A 14,042-nucleotide genomic window follows, 5' to 3' on the forward strand; every position below is an offset into this window, starting at 1 on the left:
AGCATCTTACCAGAGGCTGTTGCTGCAATAGTAGCATTTGGTAGAGCATGTGCCTACAGGCCCTTGCATTTAAGGGCGTCATTGAGGCAATAGTGCTATTGACATTTATATATTTTATTACCTCATTGCATCAGAGCATATCTTTTAAATTCGTAGAACATCTGAAAAGTTATTGTGACAATTTCAATAGATACAAATTTATTTTACCACTGTTTTTAGGCCCCTATACAGCCAGGTTACATTGTTATAGCCAACCATGATGCCATTGGTCATTATTTGCATCACTGACTACATTAAAACATTGCTTGGCGCTCTTTGGCCATGACTGGCCCTTGCGCCATAAAACACCACATATCATCATCATCATCATACTGTACTGTGTGGTCATATCTCTATTTCCTGCTACTTTCCTATTGTGTCACACTTTGTACTAAGCGAAGTCCGGTGCAACTGCGCTTTGAATAAATTGGTCCAAAATCTATACACTGCAGTCAAGACCATGAAAAACTTTGAATAATGCAATATTTTGAATAAAATTATTGTATTTTAAATAAAGTTTTTACTTTTTCAGTAGTAATTTTGAGGGTTAAAAGCCACAGTGTTTGGTTTGTGCCGTTTGCAAGTGCCATCTCATCAATTCGAAATTACTACATGAAGTTTTCTGTCCAGATGCTCGACTTCAGCAACATTGTAGTGGTGGACTTCAGAGCAGTTTTTTATATTGCCTCCTGGACCATGTCAATGTCGTTCATTGCTGCGCTGATGCCTTGTGCTCAGTGATATGCAAGTTTACATGAAATGTTGGTGATAGCAACGTATGCAATAAGTTGTTTACTTGAGTTTAAAGGGACACTGAAGGCAAATACTAAGTCGACGTGGACTGTTTAAATACCATGCTAGAAACCTCACAACGCTTGTTTCGTGCCAAGGAAAGACTTAGTTTACGAGAATATTGCATCTGAAGGGTGCGAATACCTTTTAAGACATTCAGGTCTTCGCCACCGAACCGGAGGAGTGGTGACATTGCATACACTATCACCACCCTTTGCTGTTGTCGGTGAGTAAAATGGCGCCCGACAGACGGGTGTACTGAGTCAAGTCAGAGAGGTGGATTCGCCGCTGCATCTGCTTTTTGGTCAAGTGGCATAGACCATTCGGGAATCCCGCGACATCACGTTGAAGTTGAATTCTCTGTTACTTGGAGTTTGTGCAAGTTTCGCAAGCCAGCAAAACCAGCGCAGCACTATGTGGTGATTACTGAAACGCGAAAGCATGGGCAGCCTCGGAGTCGAGCGAAAAGGAAACCTTTCGACTGCCTGTGTCGTTGTCAAGAGTAATTTCAAGCAGTTATTTTTTCTAAAAAGGAAATAGAACTGACACGTTGCGTTTTATTTCGTCTTATAATACAATGCAAGGATGTTTTGTGCAACCAGTGGTTGAGTATTAGTGACATAATTTAACTGAGGAGTGCTTTCGTCACCGGGCAAGTACTTGAATGTCTCGGGGGAGTCTCTAATCATGTTCTGAATTTACCTCAATTTCTCGGTTATTAAGGCTCTGTTCGCGATAATATTGACGCCTTAGAGATTCTAGAGCACTAATCCGTCACTTTAGCTTGACTTAATATTTACCTTTAGTGTCCCTTTAACCCTCCAGATTCCCTTTGACTTTCTTAGTGCAGCAATGACGAATCCAAAAAAATTAGTAAAACCGGAGAGCATCGTGCCTCCTTACTTAGTGCATTTTGCACAAACCAAGGAGCAAATTACTTTTTGGCTGCAGCCATATCAAGTCGATAATGTCTTTCAAAGTGTCTTGGTGCATAGCTGATTTTCTGAAAAAGATGGCTGTTCTTCTGTTTCTCCTGTTCCAAAGTGCTAGTTTTTATAATCCTCAACAGAGCAGGTAGTGAAAAGCAGTAAGTTGAGCAACTGACTGGTGCAGTGCATGTAGAGCCTGGATGTGCATTTTTTGCAGACAGCAGCTTGTACTCCATTCACTCCACCGGCTTGAGCTGACATCATCAGATCCTTAACAACAAGGGCTGTCCTTGTTGATTCAGTATATTGAAACAAAACAAAAAAACGCTAAACATTTTTTTCTGCAAGAGCCCCTGCCACTTTTGACTTGTGCGGGAACAAAACCTAGAGGAAGTACCTCAGTGCTTTCTGTTCCTTATTTAGATGTCTAACTCAAATAGTCAGTTGTGTGGTCCAAAATAGTGGTTGTTTTGTTCACCAATACCAAAAAACAGCATGCATCATTGACCTTTGAGGCAAGGTGTTCCCTAATGAGGTTAGCAGAAATTTATACAGTTTGGTTCTGTATTTAGTAAATATAGAAGAGCACAACGTGAAACACGGACAAAGAAAGAGGATGGTACGAGCGCCTCTTTCGTTGTCCGTGTCCCAGGTTGCGCTCCTTTATATTTACTGAATAGGCATTAACAAGCCCAGCTGTACTGGTTTTGTATTGTTGGACTTAGATAAAGGCAGTGCTAGGACAGCTCTTAAGGTGGTCATTAAAGAGGCCCTGGACCACTTTTTATTGAAGTCGAGAAATGCACTTGAAGTTAAATTAGACTGTGTCAGAAATACTTTGCCACAAGAAGTTCTCCAATGCATTTAGCAGAAGCGGAGTTAATGGCAATCACACATACCATTTGTGATGCTTTCACTCCTTCAATGAGATTTGCACTGCAAAAGCTTCAGCAGAGTGGGGTGTGCCTACAATGCTCCACCTACTGAACAACACTGTTGCGCGCAGTTCAAGTTTAATTTTGGATGTTCACGTAGGCGCTAGTGTTCCCAATTTTGGCGTCTACGACGGCCAAATGCAGTTGTCCTCAGCAAGCCGCAATGTAATCGGCCAGCGAATTTGTCACGGCACACCGTGACAGCCGCACTATCTATGCTACATAGCAGACTGCAGCTACATGCAACTGCAGTGTTTGCTTTGTGCACCACAAGGCTTGAGTGCATGCTCGCACTCATATGCTCCTGTCTGGCTGTGCTATGAACTGGCTTTGTCCTGCACCAGCTTGGCCAACGGATAGTTGCCACATCCAACTTGCGCATTTTGAAGCACTATCAATAGCTAATTACGAAGCGAAGTATGTGAAGGCGTCTGACCAGAAGCAGCCAGGAGTGAGCTCATGCTGGCAAGTGTGCATGTGGGCTGACCTTAAATTTCTCCTTGTTTGAGGCTAGTTGACTATTCAGAACTAGTCCTAATTACCCAGACCAGGTGGCTACGACACTGATAAACAGGGTGGCCAAAGTTTAGTGCTTATGCGGATGGCTGCGGCCGAGCGTGAGCAGACGATAGTCAGATTCTTCTGGAAGTACATAATTATCGAAATTCGAAAGCAGATCTTCGCTTACTCCAGACTGTTTAATAAACCGCGCCAATAAATTACACAGTAACAGTAGGAAGAGGTGCTCTGATCCAAACACCCTTCTTGATTGATGTCAGTTATTGGCCAATGGCAGCCGTGTATGGGAATCTGCTATATTACGAAATAAAGCATACAGAAAAGAGCGAGAAGCAGACTTCTGTTGAAAAGAAAGTGTTTGAAAGAAAGGCAACTTAGCACTCTGCTCACGAGATCCACACGCAGCGCATGACTCCAAAGTTTAACTGAGATGTTCACAGCAGCATGTGCTGTCCGCGGACTGGGTTTTTTCACCAAGCCCGAGGGGTGGTTCGGGCCACTTTGCAGACTTCACTACTCAAGTCATCGGCACACATAAGCAAAAGTGCTCAGAAATTTCCTTCATTACCCTTGGAAATGGTGCTTAAGTTTAACAGTCCACTGTCCTTATGGCTATGAAAGGACACCCTTGATGTCCATGAAAAAAAAAAAAACAGTTTTAACAATAGGCACTAGTTTCCTCTTGTTTTCATTGAATTGTGACTCTCGAGTAGTGGCAAGTAGCGCAGGATTAATGGGGATATAGGAGCAATGAAACGCAAAGCCATGGTTTCGTAACAACTAACCAGAACAATTTACCTGTGAAGTTATAGCTCGCATCGTCCGTTTGATCAATTAGACAAGGAATGCTGACTGAAAAAGTCTTCAAAAACAAAGATCAGCTGTCGCTTGTGCTATTTTGCTCTTTCATAGAAATCAAACGTTTCTAACATGGTTCCAGTGAGTAAATGATCTTGTCGCAAGGGCTCTGGCCCAGATGGCTGCCTTTTACCAAATCCACAGAAGAGGACACAAACTCGCAGTAAGCTTCCTTTAGAAAGGCAGAATAACTCAGCTATTGATATTAGTTGAACCTCATCAGCTTAGACTTTCATGTTATGTTATAATCTCACATATGCAATGTAAAGCATGCAGAAATATTGAATGAAGCAGCAGCACTTGCACTGAAAATAATATTTAAGCTTGAATTGCTGAAAAAGAGGCATTGCTTGCGTTTTATGCCCCAGTGCCACTGTCAAGTGAAGGATGCAGTGCCATCATTTTGTTTTTTATTATTGTTAGTTGTCGCCTAGCAGTCAGTTCTCACAGGGAAAGATGTAGCAGCGGCACTTGGAGAGAAATAATAGAATGGCATCATATTTGCTTGAGTACAAATTGCAGCTGCTGCACAGGCGATAGGCCATACACGAATAAATACAGTATGTGGGCCACGTGTTGACCAACAGAGGGACTGACTTGATTGGCAGAAGAAGTCTTGCAATCTGGAATATGCTAAAAAAAAAGAGCCCTGCTTTATATGGTAACTTAGTTGCTACTCCTTTTTGCCACTGCCGCCCTGTCTGTAAAAGCATTCCAAGTCAAGTATGCCTGGGGTAAGACTTGCCATAGGAGTTCAGTTCAGTTTCTGTGTGTTTTTACCTTTGTTACATGTGCAGTCACCTTTAATTAAAGTTCAGCACTAGTGTGTATTCTTGAGCACTTCTTATTGTTCAATGTGCATGTGCAATGGGTCCAGGTTCCCTCATCCACAGCAGGAGATGACAGCGGATCATCACTTCTGGCAACACCATCTGAACAAGACCAGTTCTATTTGACAGTACAACAACAGGAAGATGGAAGTATGGCCTACCTGAGTGGGGAGGGATTTTCGTCACAGGGAGCTGATATGGACGACGATGCTGCAGGCCTCAAGATCAGTGCTGTGCACTTCACAGGAAGCAGATAATGCTGTTTCAAAGGCTCCTATACCCTGGAACTGCTGCATGTGAACTGAAACAGGCCCAGAGTGCGGAAACTCAACTTTCACATCTGCATCATCATCGTTAGAAGCTTGATGCTCATGCAAACAGCATCTGTTGACGCCATGTGCAGCTTCTGTACTGCAGGCCTCACAGTTGTGCCATGAGTTCAGTTCAGTCTGTGATTAGGTTGTGATGGTGTGCTTTATGAGTACTATGGGGCTGCATTTTAACACATTTTTCTTTTGTGGTAGAACTGGAATGGTGGGCTTTGACCCCAAGTGCTGTGAAGCAGATTTTTTTTCCTCTTAAGCTGTCAGGCAGCCCATTGTTTTTACTTGTCTACAGATTTTTTGAATGAGGATGCTATTGCCAATTTCTTGCATGATAATTCAGACGAGCCTCTGGTTCAGCCAGACCAACAATTTCTGTTTTTATTTGCTAGATGAGCAATTGTTGTTTACTATAGAAACTAGCAGAAAGTATAGTATGCTAATTGTTTGAACAGTTGCTTGGAAAATGATGCATTGTACTATGATGCTGCTCTATATCACGTGGTGTAGTATGCATGAAAGGAAAAGCCCTACTCCGCAGTAACAATGAAAAAGTTTTGTAAATAGAGCATTGCGTGGGTTTCATCAGAATAATGCTAGTTTATTTTTTTGCTCGTTTTTGTTGACTATTAAATGTTGCTTATTTCAGATAGCCAGCGATAGAATTTTTTAACAAATGCTACAGGCTACTTTTCATGGTAGAGTGTACTGCGTGCCAGCTCATATTTACGTGTATTAGAGAGGTTTAGCTGAGCATTTAGCTTGCCACAACTGTTCAGGGGAAATGTCAGTGCATGTGCGTACAATGTTCATGCCAGCAGTGTAAGGTAGAAGAACACTGCCCTCATTCCGCTGCCGAAACAGTTGAGGAGAGCGTGGTAGTACGTCCACTTGGCTTCGTCATTTCGCAGCCAAGCTAACAGCGCGTTGCTAGCTTTTCTGGGAGATACCTTCATGAAAAATTCGATATCAATGCAGTTATCTGCAGTGCCCAAGTGTGTGAAAAGTGAACAGAGCAGACCGTAAGCAGCACTCAGCTATAACTGTCTGTCATGTGCAACTGAGCTGTCCAGTAGGCTTGAGTCATTGCTGGAATGTGGACTTTTAAGCTAGCACTCTACCAGAAAGGAACTAGTATAGCATATAATGAATGCCTTTTTGGTAATTTTTAATGTTACCATTGTTGCATTTTTTATTTCTTTGTTTGTTTGTTTGTTTGTTCCTTAGTAGAGCAAAGCAAATACTTCTGAAGTAAAGGCTTTGATGATGTTTTACAAACAATTTTGATAAATCTGTACTGGAGCTCAGCTTTGCAGTGTCCTTTTACATGTTGCGCTCTCACAAATTGCATCGACTAGCCATATTACATTGTGGAACTCGTTTGACGATGCATGCCGTCAGGCGAGCTTGTACTGGATATTTAAAATTGCAAAGCATAAACCAACACACAAGAAAAGAAAATGGAACACTGTGTTGAACTCACTGTGCTATGCTTTATGTCTGACGTTTGTCTCTTGTTCAACCTAGCATTTGTGTAATGCTTATATTTTACTATTTGTTATGTATTCAGTGTTGTGCAGCATGAGGTGGATATGATGTGAACACTGGAACACTGCAGCAGAACATGGCTTCCCAGTTGAGACAGATGGAGCAACTTGCACCGCTGCAAAAGTTTTATTTCCCTGCAAGGGAAGCTGATGTTGCCAGCAAAAGTTCGAGCAGTGATAGCATCACTGTGATGTGAAGAAATGCATTCATATGCCTACAGAATGTGTTTCACTGCTTCAAATTTATTATCATTATAATGAGCAAAATATAACAAGTATGTAGAGCAACAGTAGTTGCCCCCTTCCCCCTCCCCTTTCCTATTTCTTTACTTGAGCCTTGATTTTTGGGAACTTCTCAGTTTTGAATTTCCATATTTCAAATTTCAACCACTGTTAGAAACATGGTACTGTGGAAAATTTTTGTTGCAGCTGGCCTTTAAGTAATAATTAGCAATTCTATAGACGCTTTGCAGCATAGATGCAGCCACATTTGCTCACATGGGCATGCTAATGTAAGCGGCCTTGTGCTTGGAAAGGCTGGTCACGGAGCTGCAGTACGGCAGAGGAAGAGTAATACTTTTCAAAAACACTACTAAATCGATGACCCTTCGACCAACTGTACGTCAATCTAATAATGTACAGAACATGCAGTTAACAATTCCGAGGCGCCATCTCAGCATTTTTTATCAAGTGATATTAATTGTGAGGTGTATGCTGTGCATGATGAATTAGTTTCTTCACCGATAAAGGGCTTTTTACCAATGAATATAAGACTCAACAACTCTGGGCTTGCCTGGACATGAAAACTCATTAGCTGCACTGCATGTGTTTTACCTTTCGGAGGCATTTCATGATCTGTTGACATACACGATTTGCCTCGGTCTGCTTGGCAGAGCATGCTTGCGTCTTATCTACTTGGTATTGATACTATGGTTAACCATGCAGAAAGTTGCAAAACTCATTTCAGGACTCTTTATATGCCATATGCTATGGATATATAGCTTGGAGCACATCAGCAAGTGACAGCAGTTGGATGCCATCATCACAGCTATATTAATTAAACTACACTCGATCAGCGTGTATCCTTCATTGACTGTTGGAGTGGGAGCTAAGCAAGGTTTAAATAGGAAAGCAGCATGCTTTGGAATATACTGGAGCTAGCCTTAGGCGCTTCATTCCTTTATAGTTAGTAAAATGCATTTCACCCTCTATCTCTATTTCTAGGCAGTTGCACCTGTCTCCAAATAATGCAACTATTGTGGGTTTAAGAGTATTCTTGGTCAGTACAGAAAGGCGAGTTGTAACAGTTGAACTACTCGCTGCCATGGATAAGCCATACCATCGATACAGTATTGCCGCCCTAATGTTTCTTCAATTGCAACGTGTTTAAGGTGGAAAGAAATTTCCTATATGTAGTATTATTGCACTGATCATATGCGCATAACTGTGTAGAAATAGTGCAAAAGTCACGGAAAGCGATGCAAGAGTAGCGCTCGGCTGCGTACCATGCATAATTCTACTGTACATAGAGATGTCATTTTCACGATGCATAGTGATACAGAAGCCAAAATTGGTCATTTCTATGTAGGTCCGCAAATCCTTGGCTACGATTTTGTTGGGTCGCCTTTTTTGATGCTAATGCCTTTCGGCGCTTTTCGCTTTAGTGGGTAGTCAAGAAACGCTCCACACCGGGTGGAGCTTCGCTTGGCTACTCACAAACGCGAAGGAAAACGGCATTACTACAAACTCCTGCCCCTGCACTGCTGGATGAACTTATCTATTTATAGTAAGCAGCCATCTTTATGCAGCAAATGACGATGGCCTTTGCTCAGGCATGAGCTCTGTGTTTTGGTAAGGCCATCAATGCGTGTTGGTGGGCTTACACGAGAATACCAGACCGAGTCTCGGCTACCCCTCATTACAACTTCTTTTCTCTCACAGTGCCTGCCTGTATATATTTATTATCCTTTTTCTACAATGCAATTGCAGCAAGCATAGCTTTTTCTCCAACTCATTATATTTCCTTATCAAATGCCCCCCCCCCCCCCCCCACACACACACACACAGACACAGCGGATGGTAAACTGCACATCCAGTTGCCTTTGCCACACATTTTAGCCTTGCACAAGGCCGAAAATGGAAGGAGGTGTGCATGCAACTGGTGTTGCCGTCTCATTTCCAATGTGCAAACTGCTTGCTGCAAAGTGTTTATAGCATGGATTGTTTCTGTTGGCCATGGATTAAATGACCTTGCTCTGGCTGTGTTGGGTTTTGTCACCTGGAGACAGAATCTGTTTTGAAAATTACATTGATGAGAATGTAGTAGCAATGAGTGCTTGGTGCAACTTGATATTGTTATGTGGTGCATTGTGTTATGTGCGCATTGGCGCAAGTGGCGAAGAACTTTTGATTTTGTATGCAACTACAAAAGCTTTGTTCAAAAGCATGCCTACATGATTCAGTAGATCAGTTCCCCATTGTTTTCTCTAGTGCTGGATACAGGAAACAGCACAGCGAGGGTGGTTATGGCAGTTTACTAGACTGAAATGTAGTGTATGAAAAAAAAAAGGGACATACAGGTTAACACATTCTAGATTGATGTCTGTGGTAACTCACTTCAAAGGTATAGGTTGTATAAAAAACCCATATCTAGGACAACATAGCATTGTATTTGTGTTTGGAGCTGTACTAGCACAAATATTATGGCACTCTTGTACTAACAATAATGTGAATAGGTGCTGTCCTGTCATGAAATGTTGACATGGCTTCTAGGAATCTTCCAATGACCGAGCTTATAGGTCTAGTCTTTACAAGAGTGTACATATGTGTACATTAAACAAATTTCATTTTCATAATGCTGTTCTGCAGCTCTCCACATGTATTAGTGACATGCTGTAGACCCCTAGTTTTTCTTCCATGTTTCAAAGCGGTTAAGATGTATCGTGCCAGTTCTTGCTTAAATGTGGAGCTGGAAAATTGCAATCTTTGTATGAAAATAAACCTATTGGGTTGATTATTTGTTTTGTTCAGTCAGCCGAGTTTCTGCACCTTTTTGTGTGAAGACTTAAGTGTGCCTGAAACGCCTTTGTATGAAACCTGAGCAGGGGTTATAGCGATGAGCTGCAGCCATGCGAGGTCAACTACCCACCTGCTGGCAGTTAAAAAATATGGTGAGGAGGAACCCTCGTTTTGAAAAGGGGAGCTATCATTACCTTGTCGCTTTCTAGCTCCATGCACTTTGTAAGACTACAAAACTTCATCGAGACATTAGCAACTTCATGCTCTGTCTACAAAATGTGTTTACTCTTAAAGATTGAAGGGTAGTTCAAGGCCCCTTTGTGTGAAAAATTAGCATCTGAAGTCTGTTGCCAATTGCTGTGTGATAAACGAGTTGGTTGCTTTGCTCCTGCTGATGCCAGAGGCTTGCAGTTGCTTGCAGAGCTATTCACACAGCGGCCAAGCTTGCCATGTTTCGAAGGTCAAAACTGAGTGGAGGGAAATGACTTGTTGCTATATTCAAGGCGTGCTTCCAAATATATATAATGCAAGGCGACTTTGCGGAGTATATGTGATGATGATAATGATTTATTGGCATCGCCTTTAAAACGAGGCGATGACAGTCGCCTAGTCTGCTTGAGTTAATCAGGTATGCTATACATGCTTTTCATTCTAGCATTATTGTATACATATTAATCTTTTTTCTCTTCCTCAAAACTTCGATACCTACCTTGTACCACTACCTATGCCTGCAACAGATCTGGTCATATCAATCTTTTCGCAGCTTTTTTCCCATAAACGCTCTAAATGTATCTTACTTATCTCAACTGCTGACCAGTTGTTTACGTACACTTTAAATCCAAGCACTTATGGAACGTGTTGTTAGATATGGTGCCGTTTCCTGAGGCTACTTCAAGTTCCCCAGACCACATCGAATCGCAGCACAGCTAATTGAGGAATGCAGAAGCAGGAAAGCACATTCCAGAGGAGCGCCCGAGCAAACAAGTTGAAGGCCACAAGACACGTGCAAACAAGTTTGCGGCCCCCAGGTCGTGTGCCGCCGAGGAGCTATTCTCTGCTTGACTCTTCCAGAAAGCGAGGGGATAGCACGGCATTGTTGGAAGTAAAGTGGGTGCCAAACCAAGACGGCGGTAATGCGCCGTGACAGCCGGACGTGCCGGGAAGGCCCAAGCCTACCCCTCTTCGCCTTTGAAGAAGGCATTTGCCACCACTGCAGAGCCATACCACCGGGAGCAGGTGGGCCCTCGGACAATGGGGCATGAGCGCCCCCACTTCTCCTCCTTCGAAGAAGCGCATTGCAGGTCTGCGAGGCAAGACCGCAGAGAGCCGCCGGGTGTGACAACGCGATACGGGCGCCAACCATTGGCTGGAAATGGCGTCATCTGAGCGGACTCTCCCATTGGTCGAACGTGACGCGACTTCCAGTCCTCGAAGGGTTTAAAAGAAGCATTCCAGAGAGACCAGAGCATTCCCTGATTCACCTCTCTCGAACTTCTTGCCGCGGGCCGCAGCGTCCGAGTTGCTGCCGGCCCGTAATGACTGTACGACTGTTACTTGTCTCTCACCTCTCTGTATATAATGTAAAATAAACCCCCCCAAGTTTGGTTTTTTTCATCCCGAAGTCCGTCCCTCAACCCCTACAGTGCACATTGCCTATGGGTCTCACAGGGTGAATACCTTCTTTCAATTAGGATGCAGCAGACACATGACTCATCTTGTCAATATTTGCTCTGGTATGTTCTTTTTGTTAAACAACCAGCTTGAGCCTCAAATAAAAAGGCACTGCAATAGCAAGACACTGCATGTTGTTAATAATAATAATAATCTCTGTTCTTACAGAATGAGAGCGGAAGTAAGGGTTCAAAAGCTGCATGCTGCGGCTTGAGAAAACCTTATTATGCCCCACATGACAGTGTGGCGTGGAAACAGCTTAGGCTTGACAAGCGTACAGAAATACTGAAAACATTGGAACACACACTGAATTTGCAAATATACAAGAGTAAAAATACTTACAGTAGGGATCAGTACGAAAATATGCATGCAAAATAAGAGTAGGATTCAGCTTTTTCAATCCTTTTCGAAAGTTCGGCATAATTATTGTGGTCTTCAGTTTATATATATATATAATCTGTTTGTTTCATTACATACATATTTCAAAATTAACTTTCACCAGCTTTTCCTAGTGGATATTTTTTCACGTTGAAGCTTACCCGTTTTTTTTCTTTGGTAAATATTTGATTCACTAATTTTGTCGATGCTGAAACATTATCTGACTGCAGATGCTGCTTTTACCAACACTAGTTTCATCCAATACACAGAATAACTTCATTTTCAAAAAGTAGTCTGGAAAGCAATCCAGGAATCACGATTGTGTGCATTTGATATTCGAACACAAATGGAATGAAACTTTATTTGTGACATTACATGGAAGAACAATTCAACACACTTTTGTACTAAGCGAAGCTGTTAAGTGGAGTTCCACGACGGTTTTAATGCAGCAGGAGTAAAAGCCGGTGAAGTGGCAGCATCAATTGTCAGTCAAAGAACAGCCAGCAATACAACCTGCATCGGAGACTTGAATTTGCTGTAAGGTGTAATTATCAAGGGATAAAAAACAGTCACCTTGCATACTCCTCTTTCGAATAGACAACTTACAGCAATTTATCTTAGCCTTTTCAGGCAATGTGTTCACCAAGGTTGTGCCTCAACAACAAAGGCACTGATGAAAGTGACATTTAAAATGTGTTGCATCTTAATACACTTCTGATTTTAATTGTGCTGCAAGTTTGAATGGCGTGTGCAGAATGGTTTAGTAAAGAGTGGGAATGTAGGCAGTTTGGTGTTTTTACTCTGTGTGAGTATTTCAATGTATGCAGCTGGTTCACTTCTTTCATTGTTTTTCACAATTCGTTGCACCAGGCGCAATTTTCCAAGTGACTGGAGAGGTGCTTTTCAAGCCTGCTGGACATGAAATAGTTGATGTTTTTATATCTGATGTTACTGTACGAGTTTTTGCAAGTAGTCCATATTCTCTAAACATGACAAAACACACTAAAGGATCGAAAATTGTTAAATAAATTTGCAACTGTTTGCTTTTTGTGAGTTTGAAAATGTAGGAAATGCAGTTGAGGCAAGTTTTAAATTAACAGAATCAGTTAGCACCAAAAAGGGTTAGACATTAATCTTCAATTTTTGTTTCTCATGTTTGTTCTACTGGCCCATGTTGGAGGTAAATTGGGAGGGGTCCAAATAAAATAATATTTTGGGTGTATCGCATCTGAGCCTTTTGGCTGAGATCAGTTTTAGTATCTGTTCATACAAATGCAATTGCGACTTTTTTTTTTATTTGAACTTTTTTTAATGTGCATGTTAAGTGTAGTGTGTCTTAACTCACAATAAGATCTTTCTTTCTTTCTTTCTTTCTTCATTTATTCAAGACATTCCTTACATAAATGCCTTGGGGGACGCGACAAAAGGCACTGAACAAGCCTGACTGGGCCTCGCCACCCTTGGCAGCTGTGGTCACACAAGCACATAAATTAATAACAAAAAGTGTAAAATACAATAGCCGCAATTTGAAACACGGTAAAACTTAAGTGTTCTTCCTTCCTTTTTTTTTTTATTACGTCAGTAACATAAGTACAGATACAGTCAGATACATTGTACAGGTATGTCGAAACAACAGTCGTCCGAATACAGAAAATATATCGGAATTTCACAATGAAAAGTCAAGATACAGAGCAAGCGGAAACCACCTAGGATCAGACCAGCATGATTTTTAGTCTGCGTTAAGAAAAACATTTCTGAGCATTTTTCTGAAAATGCACTGAGGTAGCTGTAATGAGTGCTTCAGCTATTTCCGGATATTCGTTTAGAAGGTCTGGTATCATAAAACTTAGTTTTTGATCGCCATATTTTGTATGAGAATGTGGCCTGGGTATTAAATTATTTCATAGGCAGTACGGACCAGGCTTCACTTGATATTTGGTTTGGAAAGGTGTTGTTTGGTGCTGATGCAATATTTCTAGGGCCAGTTTATACAATTTCTGAATAGGCAGTATTTTATTTCATTTAAAGAAGGGTGTGGTGTCTTCAGAAAGTTCTGCATTTCTGATTGCACGCACCGCTCACTTTTGCAAGGAAAAAAGACTGTCTAGGTTGGTCTTGGTCGTTGTTGACCATACTAAGAAACAGTAACATAACCGGGAATGAAATAGCGCATAGTATATCTGCCTTTTCACCGCAGACAGGA

At 41.8% G+C, this 14,042-nt stretch overlaps 1 protein-coding gene across 2 annotated transcripts in view; it reads left to right on the forward strand.

Moving 5' to 3' along the window:
* Positions 1-9,788, forward strand: part of LOC135896838 (uncharacterized) — a 159,488-nt gene extending 149,700 nt beyond the window's left edge. For both annotated transcript variants that reach the window (XM_065425317.1, XM_065425318.1), the window contains one exon: positions 4,950-9,788. In XM_065425317.1, coding sequence (XP_065281389.1) covers positions 4,950-5,159 — 210 coding nt within the window. In that variant the 3' untranslated portion in view covers positions 5,160-9,788. The remainder of the gene's footprint in view (positions 1-4,949) is intronic.
* The last annotated feature ends 4,254 nt before the right edge of the window (positions 9,789-14,042 follow it).

Source organism: Dermacentor albipictus, chromosome 1 (genome assembly GCF_038994185.2).
Source record: "Dermacentor albipictus isolate Rhodes 1998 colony chromosome 1, USDA_Dalb.pri_finalv2, whole genome shotgun sequence".
In the NCBI taxonomy this organism is placed as follows: domain Eukaryota; kingdom Metazoa; phylum Arthropoda; class Arachnida; order Ixodida; family Ixodidae; genus Dermacentor; species Dermacentor albipictus.